We start from the raw sequence: 16,417 nt of genomic DNA, 5'->3' as shown, positions 1-16,417 counted from the left end.
AGATTGTAAATATGTTAAATTACTTTTGTTTTTGTGTACAAATTTAAATAGTCCTAGAATGGACCTAATAATTCTAAATCTGGAGCCTTGAAAAATTATGTGTGATGATAAAGATAAGATGTCATACTTCATTGTCCCAGCAAAATAACTTCATACATCTCATGCAAAAGGAGTATAGGTGTGGAGTTTCTAGAAACCTTTGGGATCTGTTTTTATATGGTGACTAAATATAATTCAAGGAAATGACTTGGGTCCAAATGTCAACTGAATTGTTACCAGTCCTGTGTCCTGGGAAGCAGGCCACTTTATTTTTTCACTTAGTGATAAAAATTTGTTCTCGTCGGTAGGGCACAGCAGTATTTCACATTTATATATTCAAACTAGCTTCAGACTTCACAAGTTTGTCTCTGTTTTGGTGTATAAGCATATTTTAGGATTTAGGATACATGTATATAATGCCACCCCTCTTATTTTGCAGAGTTTTGTTTCAACTATCTTGATTTAAAAGATTGATTTTGGGTGCTTGGCTGGGTCAGTCAGTAGAGCATGCGACTCTTCTTGATCTTAGGGTTTTAAGTTCACATCTCACGTTGGGTATACAGATTACTTAAATAAAATCTTAGGGGCGCCTGGGTGGCTCAGTTGGTTAAGCACCCAATTCTTTGTTTTCAGCTCAGATCATGGTTTCATGGTTCATGGGACTGAGCCCTGTGTCAGCCTCTTGTTGCTGACAGTACAGAACCTGCTTGGGATTCTCTCTCCCTCTCTGTCTCTCTCACTGCCCCCCTCGCATTCCCTCCCCCACTCCTCAAAATAAACAATTTTTTAAAAATAAAAAAATCACTAAAAAGACCAGATGGATTGAAATTACTCACATTAGAGGAAGACAAAAATCTCCACAAAATCAAATTATGTGCTCTTTATAGTATTCTTTATGGGTAAGCTTTGAAAGAGTGATACTACATGTAGTTTTAGTAACTTTTGTAGCTTTTGATGAAGTTATTGATATTTGTGTTTAAATAGAAGTGACTCAAATTTTTAGCGACCAGATTGGTGACATTTTTAGTAATTTTCTTACTATGTAAATAATTACAGTATTTGTGTCTCCTAAACAGTTTACTTTTTTCTTTTAGCATGTGCAATGAATTCTCGCAAATTTTCCAGCTGTGTCAGTTTGTGATGGTAAGTGCTTTTGATTTCATTTTTTAAGTAGCAGTTAATTATAGGAAGAGGATTATTTACCAGGTATGTTTTCATTAATAGGAAAATTCCCAAAATGCTCCACTTGTACATGCAACTTTGGAAACATTGCTCAGATTTCTTAATTGGATTCCACTGGGATATATTTTTGAGACCAAGTTAATCAGCACATTAATTTATAAGGTATAGTGAATACATTTCTTTATCACTGTCTAGTTGGCATATGTTCATAATTTGTAATGCTCTGTGCTATAGAAAAACCATTTTGCATTTATAGGTATAACTAGTGTTATTTCTAAGATGAGAAAACTGCTCAGGAGAATTTTTCATTAGTTGCAGCTGGTAATTCTTTGAAATGGTGTCAGAAATCTTAGAAATCCATGTGAACCACTGTTTAACAGATTTGATTTGATTTTCGTTGATTGTATAGGTCACAATAAGGTAAATCAAGGGACATTTCTATAAAACAAAGTCTGGGTTTTTTCCTTTTTTTTTTTTTTTAAACCAATAGTGTGTAATGCCTAGCCTATATGAGGTCTTAATAATTGTTCATCCAGAGATGACTGGGTACCACCAATTGCTGCATTATTTTTCCAGATGTTTTCTTGGCAGATACGATGAATAAATTTGTATGCCTAATTGAGGCCTTATTATAACTTAACATTTGAGGCTTTATAGTTCAGTTCATTGAGGTAATACTCTGTTCTAATATGTGAATTTATAATACTTGAGACATTGTATTGGTAGATAATTATATATAAAACTTATTGTCAGTTGTACTGCAGAGGAAACATTGTGAAATAATAATGACACTTATCTGCTTTTCTAAATATTTATTTTGCATAAATTTTATACATGTATCAGGGCAATAGGCATGTCTGTTATTTCTTTTTTAAGGTTTTTGGTGCTTACCAAATTGCCATCCACAAATGGTATGCCAATTTTGTCACACGTTTGTTAATCCTAGGTGTGCTGCCCATCTCTTAAAATCCTAAGTAAATCCTTGGACTTTCTTAGACTATGCATAAAACATAATGTCCTTAATTAAGGCATATAATAGATTTTGGGAAGTCACTAAGCAACTTTGTGTTTTAGATGTCTGAAGACCTATCAAAATAAAGCACAGTTTGCTCCTGAAGCTTTTACTGTCTATTGGATGTATAATGAAATTTCCTCAAAATATATGTGCAAACAAAATGTATCTATCCATTTATCTGTTTTTTTCCCTCTTATGTTCTCAATTGTTAAAACCTTTATTTTTTTTAATTGTTAATAAAGTATTAATGGCCATTTAATTTTATGCTTCGTTTATTAAAATAGTTCCTGAATGTTCCAATGTTTCGAAATGTCTCTCTGAAGTGCCTCACTGAGATTGCTGGTGTAAGTGTAAGCCAATATGAGGAACAATTTGTAACATTATTTACACTGACAATGATGCAGCTAAAACAGGTAATACAACACTTAACAACAGACTAAATAATTTTAGTGCTTTGGAAAAAGTTGGGTTGAACTGCTTTGTCACAACTAATCAATCATAACAGATCTGCTATAATGTGATTGTGTATTTATTATATAAAATAAGATTAGGTAGAGGTTTTAGTGAACATTTTGAAAATTCCTTGAAATAAAGATTCTGGGAGTATCATAGTAATGTATTTAAACAGAATTTAAAAACTTGGAAACCTGAGGTTTAAGTATTAGCTTTTCTTCTGAAAACTTATGTCTCTAAACTAAAGAGATGGTCCAGAGCAATCTTGATTAGGTATGTAGGAAATTATTCGGAATGTTACTCATAATACTACATAACAGTTTGTGTTTACAATACGAATGAATTACTTGAATATTTTTGTTTCTAATAACATTAAGGAAGGAAAAGTCTGATAACGGAAAAATTGAAAAGAAATCTTATCACTTGTAGCATTTTTAAAAATCAGAAGCCAGAACACAAAAACAACTATGAAGAACCAAAGGTTTCTAGTGAAGAATAATCTATTTAAGTCTATGGTTTAATATTAGTAACAAGGAGATCAAATTTTAGGGCTTAGAAATAATGTCTTTTGTGGGTTTTAAAATACAGGCTCAGACTAATGGTCCATATTTAAACTTGTAGATGCTACCTTTAAATACCAATATTCGACTTGCGTACTCAAATGGAAAAGATGATGAACAGAACTTTATTCAGAATCTCAGTTTGTTTCTCTGCACCTTTCTTAAGGAACATGGTCAACTTATAGAAAAAAGGTTAAATCTCAGGGAAACACTCATGGAGGTAGGCTTTATGAAGCCTCTGGCTTCTGAAATTCTTCTCTACATAATGAAAGCTTTTTCAGAAATGCCTTTGTTCTAAAATGTCTACCCTTTTATTAATGTCTGTACCTTTGATGTATCTTCTTACCTCTTACTCGTCAGTGCATAAAAATATGTTCTGAGTTACAGGCTGAATTTGCTTTTTTATATTCTCAATAATGCCAGATCAGTAATTTTATTATCAAAATTAAATTCCTAAAGGGTACTCAGACATTTCTGAGATGGAGTCTAAAGATAGTCTTTAAAATTGAAGTGTGATGCATGTAACGTAAAACTATATTTTATAGTGTACAGTTCAGTGACATTCACAGTGTTATCAACTGTCACCTTTTCTAAAACCCTTTCATCACCCACAAAGGGTGACATACCTATTAAAATAATCCCTCATTCTGCTCTCCCCCCAGCTCCTTAGCAACCACTTATTTGCTCTCTGTGGGTTTACCTATTCTGAACCGTTCATATAAATGGGCTCATGGTTTTTGTAGTTAGCTTCTTTCACTTAGCATGTTTTTAGGGTTCATTCATCTTGCAGCCTATATATTTCATTTCTTTGTGTTTCATTTCATTATTCTTTGAATAATGTTCCATTGTATGATTATATCATATTTTGCATGTCCACTCCTGAGTAGATGGATATTTGGATTGTTTACAGTTTACTATTGGTACTAAATGCCCATACCTTTTTAGGGGACTTAATTAACATATGTATTGGCTAATAACTACATAAGGTTTTTGAAGAATTCCAGGACCTGTCAGAAGACACAGTTTGGGGTCCTTGGTTGGCTCAGTCAGTTAAACGTCCTAACTCCTGATTACGGTTCATGAGATTGAGCACAGAGCCTGCTTGGGATTTTCTCTCTCTCCCTCAAAAACAAATAAATTAATGAAACATTAATAAAAGGAAGAAGAAGGGCGCCTGCTTTGCTCAATGGGTTAAGCATCCAACTTCGTGCTTAGTTCAGGTCATGATCTGGCTTGTTGGTTGAGCCCCGTGTTGGGCTCTGTGCTGACTGCTCAAAGCCTGGGGCCTGCTTAGAATTTTGTGTCTCCCTCTCTCTTTCGGCCCCTCTCCCACTTGTTCTCTGTTTCTCTCAAAAATAAACATGTAAAAAAAGGGATGAAGAAGAAAGCACAATTTGTTCCTACAGAATATCTGTAGTGTGTTAGATGAATGATGAAACAGTTGTGTAAAATGAAGCATGAATTTTTATTTCCTGTTAATGTAACGAGTGGAAGGCAATTTGTGGTAGGATAATAATGTCTAAGGATTATTTTGATAGTTTTGGTCTTCTTTGTAGGCCCTTCATTATATGTTGTTGGTATCAGAAGTGGAGGAAACTGAAATCTTTAAGATTTGTCTTGAGTACTGGAATCATTTAGCAGCTGAACTCTATAGAGAGAGCCCATTCTCTACATCTGCTTCTCCGTTGCTATCTGGAAGCCAACATTTTGATGTTCCTCCCAGGAGACAGCTGTATTTGCCCGTGTTATCCAAGGTAACTCAATTGGGTGGTTGATTGCTCACTCTTCCTGTTCCTTGCTGTGATTTTGAAGACTAAATGCAAATGGTGGGTTTTATTTTATTTTGGCTTTTATAATCTATCCAAATAAAAGAGTTGCAAAAATTGAATCCCAACTTTTTCATGCCCGTTCAAAACTAGACCATTGAAAGGGATTGGTTTAAGAGCTTTGGTTTTTAGTAGTGTGGCCTTACGAGTATACTGCATCAGCACCACCAGTGAGTTTGTTAGAAATGCAGATTAAGAGGTGCCTGGGTGGCTCAGTGGGTTAAGCGGCCTACTTTGGCTTTGGCTCTGGCTCAGGCTCAGGTTGTGATCTCACCTTTTGTGAGTTCAAGCCCCGCATCAGATCCTGTGCTAACGGCTCGGAGCCTGGAGCCTGCTTCGGATGCTGTCTCCCCCTGTCTCTCGGCCCCTCCTCTGCTCGCACTCTGTCTGTCTCTCTCTCAAAAATAAATAAACATTAAAAGTTTAAAAAAAAGAAATGCAAGTTAAGAGATCACTTACCAATCTACTGAATCAGTCTCTAGATGAGACACAGGAAACTTAACAGTAGATGTTTATTCATGATAAATAACATTAGAAAACTTACTGTAGAATTCTATTTTCTAAATGTCTATATTCTTAATTTTTTTTCCTATGCTGGATGTGGCTGATTTCATAGAGGTAACAGGTTTTTCTTGTGTATTTGTTGAATAGGTCCGTTTATTAATGGTTAGTCGTATGGCTAAACCAGAGGAAGTATTGGTTGTAGAAAATGATCAGGGAGAAGTTGTAAGAGAATTCATGAAGGATACAGATTCCATTAATTTGTATAAGAATATGAGAGAAACATTAGGTAAGTTAATAAATGCTGTCAATTTAATCTTCATCTTTAGAATTCTCTTGGGGTGAAAATACTAGGAAATGTATAGTTTTCTGAATTGTCAACAACCATCTTTATTAACGTGCTGTTATTTCTTAGTTAATATTTCTATTCATAGAGTTGCTATTTGACGTTTTGGAACCTTTTCCCTTCCTTTATAGTTTATCTCACTCACCTGGATTATGTAGATACAGAAAGAATAATGACTGAGAAGCTTCACAATCAAGTGAATGGTACAGAGTGGTCATGGAAAAATTTGAATACATTGTGTTGGGCAATAGGCTCCATTAGTGGAGCAATGCATGAAGAGGATGAAAAACGATTTCTTGTTACTGTTATAAAGGTATGCGAGTGGTAGCAACTGGAACCTTTAGGTCACTGTATTTTATTCTAAATGACTGAAATTTCTCTTGTTTTACAGGATCTATTAGGATTATGTGAACAGAAAAGAGGCAAAGATAATAAAGCTATTATCGCTTCAAATATCATGTACATAGTAGGTCAATATCCAAGATTTTTAAGAGCTCACTGGAAATTTTTGAAGACTGTAGTTAACAAGTTGTTTGAATTCATGCATGGTAAATCCTCTTTAATATATATTACTTAGTTATTCTATGCTTCTTGAACAAAAACATTTTTTCTTGAAAATCTTATGATAAATGTTTTTGTTTTGTTTAGAGACCCATGATGGAGTCCAAGATATGGCTTGTGATACTTTCATTAAAATAGCTCAGAAATGCCGCAGGCATTTTGTTCAGGTTCAGGTTGGAGAAGTAATGCCATTTATTGATGAAATTTTGAACAATATCAACACCATAATTTGTGATCTTCAGCCTCAACAGGTATGTAGAGCTCTGAGTATATCTCTCTTAGAAAATGACTACTGTTTTAATCAGAATGCATTAATGGGAATAGAGAGTTCCATACATCACTCAGGACCCATCATAAGTACACGTGTTAATCCTCCTCCCTATTTCACCTGTCCCTCCACCCACCTCTCTGTTGGAGTGGTTAAATGTTCATAATGAGACAAAAATTTAACCAGACGTTTGTTAGGCTGTTTGTCTACCTGATGCAAGTTATTTCTCATACTCATAAAATGAGTTCCACTACAAACATGAATTGCTTTCTTTATGATGCATTAAAGTAAAATATCTGGGGGCGCATGAGTGGCTCATCTGGTTAAGCATCTGACTCTAGATTTCTGCTCAGGTCATGATCTTTGTGTTTCATGGCTTCGAGCCCCATGTCAGTGTCTGTGCTGACTGACAGAGTGTAACCTGCTTGAGGTTTTCTCTCTCTCTGCCCCTCCCCTTCTCCCGTGCATGTGCTCTCTGTCTCAGTCTCCTCCCTGCCTCCCCCCGACCCCCAAATAAATGAACTTTTTTTTTTCTTAAGTAAAATGTCTGCCTTTTTACATAGGTCCATACATTTTATGAAGCTGTGGGGTACATGATTGGTGCACAAACAGACCAAACAGTGCAAGAACATTTAATAGAAAAATATATGCTACTTCCTAATCAGGTTTGGGATAGCATAATCCAGCAGGCAACCAAAGTAAGTTTTACTACTTTTTTTCAAAGTTCTAACGGAATGCAAGACATGTTATTTACAAAAAGTAATGAATTCAGTACCTTTGATGTGTATTCGTTATCCATGAATGGTTTCTGCATTTTTGCACATTAAAAAGAATTACACTATAATCTTACTCTGTTTTGATGGTTTAGTGGGACACTTTCTATTCTTGTAGACATAGGCAATAAAGATTTTTGTATTTGTTTTACTCTCAGATTATAAATGTGCGGGTGGTTTGGAGTAAGGTGTAGGTAGTGTTTTTTCCTTTAGTAATTACAAAGGTAAATTTCATGTGATTAATGAAATTTGTTACTTGTCCTTCACAGAATGTGGATATACTTAAAGATCCTGAAACAGTCAAGCAGCTCGGTAGCATATTGAAAACAAATGTTAGAGCCTGCAAAGCTGTTGGACACCCCTTTGTAATTCAGCTTGGGAGAATTTATTTAGATATGCTTAATGTATACAAGTGCCTCAGTGAAAATATTTCAGCAGCTATCCAAGCTAATGGTAAGTGATTCTGAACTTTTGTGGAGTGGTGTATGACAAGTCAGTTCTTTAAACATTCATTTCTCACGGATTTAAGTTAACTCTCCCAATGTCCCACATGACCCCAGACAATTATTTTTAACCAGTTGAATTCCCTTTCCCTTGTAAAATTAGTCTAAATTTGTTTTCCCGGTACATTTATTTCTGTGCCTCTGTCTTTAAGTTTTTGTGTGGTAAATGGGAGCTAATAGTGTCTGAAACAAACTACTGATGTAGAATTTTAGTTGTCAAGTTGGATTCCACTGGATTGTATTTTTTAGGTGAGATGGTTACAAAGCAACCGTTGATTAGAAGTATGCGAACTGTAAAAAGGGAAACTTTAAAGTTAATATCTGGTTGGGTGAGCCGGTCCAATGATCCACAGATGGTAAGTGAAACGTTACACTTTTTGTTTAAGTGGATGTTGTATTTTCCTATATATGCATATTGCCCAATTAAAGGTAATTTCGATGCACATATTGGGGGGGATTATTTTAGTGTCCTATTTTTTTAGTCCTCAAATACTTTAAAATATTAGTTAATATATACCATGTTCCTAAGAAATTGCTCTTAGTGGGGGACAGTGGTGATATGTAACAAGGTAGCTCAAGCCATTTCATTTTTCTACGGATAGGGTAAAATTTTTTGTGTTCTTTTGGGATTTTTCAGAGCAATTTACAAAGCTGTCATTAGTTTGCCTCTGCAGTGAGAGTAAGCGCTTTCCTAGTTAGAGGGATTAAAAATCTCTTCTTTTAGGTTTTTTGTTTTGTTTATTTATTTATTTTGAGAGAGTGTGTGTGTGTGCAGGGAAGGGACAGAGAGAGAATCCCAAGCAGGCTCCACACTCTGAACGCAGAGCTGGACTTGGGCTCAAGAACAAGACCATGACCTGAGCCGAGATCAAGAGTTGCATGCTTAACCAACTCTGCTACCCAGGTTCCCCACTTCTTTTGGTTTTAATTGGTTCTCAGAAATTAAACCAGGGTCTATATGCCTCAACTTGGGAAAAAGTTCATTTTTTTTTTTAATGTGTATTCTTTCTTTATTCTACCATTTCATTCTCTTTCCTTGGAACATTGCAGAAAATCCTTTTCTATTCATCATTGCTACGTGGAAACACTGGTTGACACATGTGCTGTTTACTTTCATAATGTTGAAATTTCAGTGTTGTTCCTTAACATATTTTCAGGAAATTTGTTCAGAAAACTGTGCAGTTCTCACGATAAAATACTGAAAAACACACTGAAGATTCAGTTTCTGGGAAAAGAATTATTACAGTGTTGAGAGTAAAATGAGAAACCAGTTCTGGTCTAAGAACAAGTGGCTTATTGGAAAAATAATGTGCTTATTCTTAAATTTTTACTAGATCTGTTTTGTATGGTAGGACACTACTAACACTGGTAATCTTCAGTTACAAGAAACATTGCTTGTATTTAATGTCCATGTCTTAGTAAAGAAACTATTAAAAGCATGTAAGTTACACCTTAAGATCCTGTTTATTGAGACTCATGGAAACCCATGGTCTTTGTGGTACAGTTCCAATTCCTTTTACAAGTGTAAGGGATGGTTATTATTTTTGTTCATTAAGATACTTACCAGTTAGTATTCATTAAGTTAAAAAAAAATCATTGAATGGGTGTCTATTTTTTATTATATATGAGCCTGCATGGTTTTTACAGATACTATGCATTGACGAAACTGATAGTATTGGTTAGGAGGAATTTTCTTTCCATTTAGCTAAGTTATCTCACTTAGAATCCTGGTCCTATCATAGTAACATGGAGCCACTTGCTTGATACGGGTTGGTTTCCAAGCCACTTGCTTGGTTTCTTTTGCTAAAAAAAGTTTTAGTCTCCAAAACCAAATTAAATTGTGCAGTTTTCCAGTCTTAAGCAGATACTTAACTTAAATGTCAGTACAACACCCATCTAACTATATTAGTTAGCAAATACACATAGAATACAACTTTTTTTTTTTTTAACAGGTAGCCGAAAATTTTGTTCCTCCTCTATTGGATGCAGTTCTCATTGATTATCAGAGAAATGTCCCAGCTGCTAGAGAACCAGAAGTGCTTAGTACTATGGCTATTATTGTCAATAAGTTAGGAGGACATATAACAGCTGAAATACCTCAAATATTTGATGCTGTTTTTGAATGCACATTGAATATGATAAATAAGGTATGTGGTTTACCTTACAGTTGTAATGAGAAATTTTGCAGTATGTATCCTTGCAATTCTTGAAAGCATAAATGATACTTATGAGAATAGTTTAAGTTTTAAAATCTGGAGTTAAATATTTGAACTTGCAGACAAGAGAAATACTTTTTAAAATTTTTTTCTGTTAAAAGAGATCTTAACAGCCAAATAGGGGTAAATTTGATAGGCTGTATGTAACATTCAAATAGCAGCTAGCATTTATGCTTATAAGAAATGGGAAAATATATTAAGCAAGAAGGAAAAATGTAGATGTAAGTCTGAATTTACACAGTAGGTAAAATTTCAAATCTCTATTAGCAGTCTCAAAGTCCCTATCATAAAGTGGTAGTAATACTCGGAGTTACTAGAAAATGTGATGTTCTTTATGTGGGTTTTTTTGTTTTGTTTACTTTGAGAGAGAGAGCATGCACATGCTAGCTAGCATGGGAGGGGCAGACAGGTAGAGGGACAAAGAGAATCCCAAGCCGGCCCTGCACTGTCAGGGTGGAGCCTGACACCTGAGATCTTGAACTGAACCTAAATCGGGAGTTGGACATTTAACTGACTAAACCACCAGGGGGCCCCAACAACTCCAAACTTTTGTAATAAATTAGTGTTTACTTCTTCTGTCTTATTTAACATAATTAAGGCATTGAAACTTTGTTCTCACCATTTATTTCTAGGACTTTGAGGAGTATCCTGAACACAGAACAAACTTCTTCTTACTACTTCAGGCTGTCAATTCTCATTGTTTCCCAGCATTCCTGGCTATACCACCTGCACAATTTAAACTTGTTTTGGACTCCATTATTTGGGCTTTCAAACACACTATGAGGAATGTTGCAGATACAGGTAAATACATAGAAATTAGGTCCTTTTATTCATTTGCCCTACCAATATATAATCTATAGACTCTTACAGGTAGGGCTGTATTTGTAGCTAGGTAGCTAGCGCTTGTTATCAGGGATTTGTTTGAGTGCATCAGTTGTATATATAGGTTTAAGAAAGTCCTAAAAGCAGTTTAATTATCTCTTCCATAGTGAGTCCATAGGCAGGATTGAATTATGGGGAAATGGGCATAAAATTCAAAGTAAAGGAACCTCTCATCCACTGTTTGTTTCCTTTTCCCTCATGTGCTTTGCCTCTGTGCCAGTAAGGGTCAAAATAAGGATAAACCACGACATCTTTAGCAGGAAATTTGCATCTCCTGCTAGAGATGTCGTGGTTTATCCTACTTATTTTTATTTTAGAGAGAGGGTGCAAATTGAGGAGAGGGAAAGAAAGCTATCATCCTGAGCAGGCTCCGTGCTCAGTGTGGAGCCCAACACTGTGCTCCATCCCACAATTCTTGGATTATGACTTGAGCTGAAAATCAAGAGTCGAATGTTCAACTGACTAAGCCACCTGGGTACCCCTATTTTGTTTTTAAACAGTAATTGGTTTCTGTAATAGATGTGTACTTGGTAATGCTGTTTTTAGAGTTGATAGGGAGAGAATTGACTTTTTTGGTGTTCTATACATTTCAGGCTTACAGATACTTTTTACACTCTTACAAAATGTTGCACAAGAAGAAGCTGCAGCTCAGAGTTTCTATCAAACGTATTTTTGTGATATTCTTCAGCATATCTTTTCTGTTGTGACAGACACCTCACATACTGCTGGTAAGCACATAAAGCCATGAAAATGTTAAGGGTTTCCATTGCTATTACATGATGGAGTTCATAATGTTCTTTTTATCAACAGGTTTGACAATGCATGCATCAATACTTGCATATATGTTTAATTTGGTTGAAGAAGGAAAAATAAGTACGCCGTTAAATCCTGGAAATCCGGTTAACAACCAAATGTTCATTCAGGAATATGTGGCAAATCTCCTTAAATCTGCATTCCCTCATCTACAAGAGTAAATATGCTTTTTTTTTTTTTTTTTTTTTTAATTTTTTTAAATGTTTTTATTTATTTTTGAGACAGCATGAGGAGAGGAGGGGCAGAGAGAGAGGGAGACACAGAATCCAAAGCAGGCCCCAGGCTCTGAGCTGTCGGCACAGAACCTGACACGGGGCTAGAACTCACGGATTGTGAGATCATGACCTGAGCCCAAGTCGGACGCTCAACCAACTGAGCCACCCAGGCGCCCCAATAAATATGCTTTTTTTTTTTTTTTTTTTTTAATGTTTATTTATTTTTGAGACAGAGAGAGACAGAGCATGAACGGGGGAGGGTCAAAGAGAGGGAGACACAGAATCTGAAACAGGCTCCAGGCTCTGAGCTGTCAGCACAGAGCCCGACGCGGGGCTCCAACTCAGGGACCGCGAGATCATGACCCGAGCCGAAGTCGGCCGCTTAACCGACTGAGCCACCCAGGCGCCCCTAAATATGCTTTAAAAAAAAATTTTTTTTTTAACGTTTATTTATTTTTGAGACAGAGGTTGAACGGGGGAGGGGCAGAGAGAGAGGGAGACACAGAATCTGAAACAGGCTCCAGGCTCCGAGCCATCAGCCCAGAGCCCGACGCGGGGCTCGAATTCACGGACCGCGAGATCGTGACCTGAGCTGAAGTTGGACGCTTAACCGACTGAGCCACCCAGGCGCCCCTAAATATGCTTTTTAATACACATACATTTTTCATTTTAAAAATAGTGATTATTTAATTGTTGTGTTTTGATTTGCAGTGCTCAAGTAAAGCTCTTTGTGACAGGGCTTTTCAGCTTAAATCAGGATATTCCTGCTTTCAAGGAACATCTTAGGGATTTCCTAGTACAAATAAAGGTACGTATTTTCTTTGCACTTGGCAGAAGTATTAAGACTGAATATGATTAGTTGTTGCTTTGTGGAATTAACCACTTTTTTGTGAAGCAAAATGAATGGACTTTTTGAATAATATGCAGGTTTACCTAGTTTGAGACTGATTCACAGTGAATAACTATAAAACATAGTTGACAAGAGGATGGGTTTAAAATGTTTTTGGAAATGTGTTACTAACATAATTCATTTTAGATGATATAAAGGTCTGTTGCAATATTGTGAATATATCCTACAGATGATTTTTAAATTGTGGAAAATGGGGGAAGAAATATATTGGCAGTCCCTTTGGGGATTTGTACCCATTTGGTTAGTTAGGAGTCCATTTTAGGGAATTCTGACAAATTAGGTAATTTTTTTTTAATTATTCATTTATTTTGAGAGAAAGAGGGAGGGGGGGAGGGAGAATACCAGGCAAGCTTTACACTGTCTGCACAGAACCTGACACGGGGCTTAAACTCGCCGCAAACTGTGAGATCATGACTTGAGCCAAAATAAGAGTCAGATGCTTAACCAAGACTGAGCCACCCAGGTGCCCCATGAAATAGGTTTTTAAATCTTTGTTTATGAAGCGTATTTTATATATGATATCAGACATGCCTCTTCTTATATAACCTTTTTTTAATCCCCAGAACTGCCACCCTTGGTTTTAATTTAGCTACACAGAATTGTATAAATATACCATAAATTAAACCCAGCCAGTGGGGGCACGTGGGTGGTTCAGTCGGTTAAGCCTCTAATTCGTTGATTTCAGCTCAGATCATGATCTCACAGTTTGTGGGATCAAGCCCCGTGTCAGGGTCTATGTTGACAGTGCAGAGCCTGCTTGGGATTCTCTCCCTCTCTCTGTACCCTTCTCCTGCTCTTACGTGTACCATGCACACGCATTCTCTCCCCCCACCCCCAAAATAAATGAAAAAAAAAAAAAAAAGGAAATCCAACCAATGGAAGGATAAATTCTATTCTTGTGTAAGCAAAAGAAGGTCCTTGTCTATGCTTTTTTTTTTTCCAAAGCAGGTCTTTTTTCCAAAATTGAAGTTTTGGGTTTTTTTGACAGCTCAACTATCTTGTTTTCACAGGAGTTTGCAGGTGAAGATACATCTGATCTGTTTTTGGAAGAAAGAGAAACAGCCCTTCGACAGGCTCAGGAAGAGAAACATAAACTTCAAATGTCTGTCCCTGGCATCCTTAATCCACATGAAATTCCAGAAGAAATGTGTGATTAAAATCCGAAGTGATGCTGGGTTTTTTGGGGGTTTTTTGTTTTTGTTTTTTGGGGGTTTTTTTTTGTTTTGTTTTTGGTTTTTGGTTTTTGTTTTTTTCCCTCTCTGCAACACTTGTTAGCAGAAGAAAACAACAGCATCTGGATATTTGTCGACCAAAATGATGCCAATTTGTAAATTAAAATGTCACCTAGTGGCCCTTTTTCTTATGTGTTTTTTGTATAAGAAATTTTCTGTGAAATATCCTTCCATTGTTTAAGCTTTTGTTTTGGTCATCTTTATTTAGTTTGCATGAAGTTAAAAATTAAGGCATTTTTAAAAATTTTACTTCATGCCCATGTTGTGGCTGGGATGGGGGGAGGAGGTAAATTCAATTTGAACATATACTTGTAAATTCTAATGCAAAATTACACAATTTTCCTGTAAACAGTACCAATTTTTAATTAGGGAGCATTTTCTTTCTAGCCTGTATTTCAGCCTAGAAGAAAAGATAATGAGTAAAACAAATTGCGTTGTTAAAAGGATTATAGTGCTGCATTGTCTGAAGTTAGCACCTCTTGGACTGAATCGTTTGTCTAGACTACATGTATTACAAGTCTGTATGGCAAGTTTGCAGCAAGATCATGTGCATATCATCCCATTGTAAAGCGACTTCAAAAAATATGGGAACACAGTTAGTTATTTTTACACAGTTCTTTTTGTTTTTGTGTGTGTGTGCTGTCGCTTGTCGACAACAGCTTTTTGTTTTCCTCAATGAGGAGTGTTGCTCATTTGTGAGCCTTCATTAACTCGAAGTGAAATGGTTAAAAATATTTATCCTGTTAGAATAGGCTGCATCTTTTTAACAACTCATTAAAAAACAAACAAAACAAAACTCTGGCTTTTGAGATGACTTATACTAATTTACATTGTTTACCAAGCTGTAGTGCTTTAAGAACACTACTTAAAAAGCAAAATAAACTTGGTTTACATTTATTCTCTCCCTTTATTGGCTCAAGATTATTCCTGTATTAATGAAAGTGGTTTTATTACGTGTTTTACATTTTAGGTAACATTATTAAGTGAAGTTTGACACTTGTTGGTTTACAAATATTATCTCTAGGGTTTCTGGAGTTAAGGGGTAACAAAGAGAATGAGAACCCAAGTGTAAGAAGCTTGCGGATAGCCTTAATTGTATTCTTGTAAAATCTAACACTTCGAAAGTTGCCATATCCCTTTAAGAAAGGGAAGAAAGAGGACAATGTGTATGTAGATGTCCTGTAAAACATGAAAGGGCAACAACTAGGGGAATAGAAACAGAAAAGTGGCTTGGGTGAACCTGTTTTCCAGAGGATTGAATCTAACCATCTATAAACTTAAACCAAAAGGTAAACGTTTGAAGTGCCTCATGTTCATGCAGGGTCAGCAATATTGTGTAATTGCTGTAGTCCTCTTAATTTTTATAGACTTTGGCAAAACTATCATTTCAATGGAATACAATCCTGCATAAAACTTTTTTCCAGGGCAGTAAATGGTAAGAGTTTAAATATATTAAAAGAACATTGGAAAACTTTTAGACTTTAGCTTTGTTAAAATCTTTGCTTAGTTTTCATTGGTGTTTGCTTAAAAACACCTTTTAAGAGGTTTTCTTTGATCACACAAGAGTTTAAGTTCAGATTGTTTATGCTGTATTTGAACGTGCTGTAAAATATATCGTTTCTGAATAGCTGTTACCATTTCTGCCTATGATCATACAGAATTTTCTTACCTTCCAGCACATCCACTGTATACCCCTCCCCCTCCCCCCCCTCCCTTGCACTCTTGGTAGGTTTTAGATGTTGCAAGGAAACAGGCCTTGGCAGTAGTCCGCTTTGAATTAGAAATAATTGGCAACTTGACTCTTTAATGTTTTTTTGGGTTTTTTTGGAGAGAGAGATAACTTCCCTCCCATTTTTTTGGATTGAGAATAACTTACCTCCCATTTCCTCTTCTGACTTCTGTTACTGTCCTGTATTTTAATAAACCCTGCATATTATTTTGAACTCCATGAGATATTAAATGTATACCTTAATAAGGGTAATTAGTTACAGAACCATAGCCTAGAAGAAGTATTTCTTCAATGTTTATATAAAGTAAATACATTCAATGAGAATCCATAAATTGAACTAGAAGCCTCAAACTTGTTTTCTTTACACAAAGATTTCTTCAGAGGTATGCTCTT

General features: G+C 35.8%; 1 protein-coding gene across 4 annotated transcripts in view; it reads left to right on the top strand.

The window, feature by feature from the left end:
* XPO1 (exportin 1) overlaps nucleotides 1–15,192 on the top strand; it is a 45,268-nt gene extending 30,076 nt beyond the window's left edge. For all 4 annotated transcript variants that reach the window (XM_019431142.2, XM_019431212.2, XM_019431296.2 and 1 more), the window contains 18 exons: nucleotides 1,134–1,182; nucleotides 1,264–1,383; nucleotides 2,521–2,649; nucleotides 3,311–3,469; nucleotides 4,806–5,003; nucleotides 5,727–5,865; nucleotides 6,054–6,235; nucleotides 6,314–6,470; nucleotides 6,571–6,734; nucleotides 7,315–7,449; nucleotides 7,794–7,977; nucleotides 8,277–8,383; nucleotides 9,980–10,174; nucleotides 10,876–11,044; nucleotides 11,719–11,853; nucleotides 11,936–12,095; nucleotides 12,865–12,961; nucleotides 14,074–15,192. In XM_019431142.2, the coding sequence (XP_019286687.1) occupies nucleotides 1,134–1,182; nucleotides 1,264–1,383; nucleotides 2,521–2,649; nucleotides 3,311–3,469; nucleotides 4,806–5,003; nucleotides 5,727–5,865; nucleotides 6,054–6,235; nucleotides 6,314–6,470; nucleotides 6,571–6,734; nucleotides 7,315–7,449; nucleotides 7,794–7,977; nucleotides 8,277–8,383; nucleotides 9,980–10,174; nucleotides 10,876–11,044; nucleotides 11,719–11,853; nucleotides 11,936–12,095; nucleotides 12,865–12,961; nucleotides 14,074–14,220 (2,626 nt within the window). In that variant the 3' untranslated portion in view covers nucleotides 14,221–15,192. The remainder of the gene's footprint in view (nucleotides 1–1,133; nucleotides 1,183–1,263; nucleotides 1,384–2,520; nucleotides 2,650–3,310; nucleotides 3,470–4,805; nucleotides 5,004–5,726; nucleotides 5,866–6,053; nucleotides 6,236–6,313; nucleotides 6,471–6,570; nucleotides 6,735–7,314; nucleotides 7,450–7,793; nucleotides 7,978–8,276; nucleotides 8,384–9,979; nucleotides 10,175–10,875; nucleotides 11,045–11,718; nucleotides 11,854–11,935; nucleotides 12,096–12,864; nucleotides 12,962–14,073) is intronic.
* The last annotated feature ends 1,225 nt before the right edge of the window (nucleotides 15,193–16,417 follow it).

Source organism: Panthera pardus, unplaced genomic scaffold (assembly GCF_024362965.1).
Source record: "Panthera pardus isolate Hobbes unplaced genomic scaffold, ASM2436296v1 HiC_scaffold_25, whole genome shotgun sequence".
In the NCBI taxonomy this organism is placed as follows: domain Eukaryota; kingdom Metazoa; phylum Chordata; class Mammalia; order Carnivora; family Felidae; genus Panthera; species Panthera pardus.
Note: the sequence above shows the minus strand (reverse complement) of the source record. Positions and strands in the feature narration are given on the sequence as shown.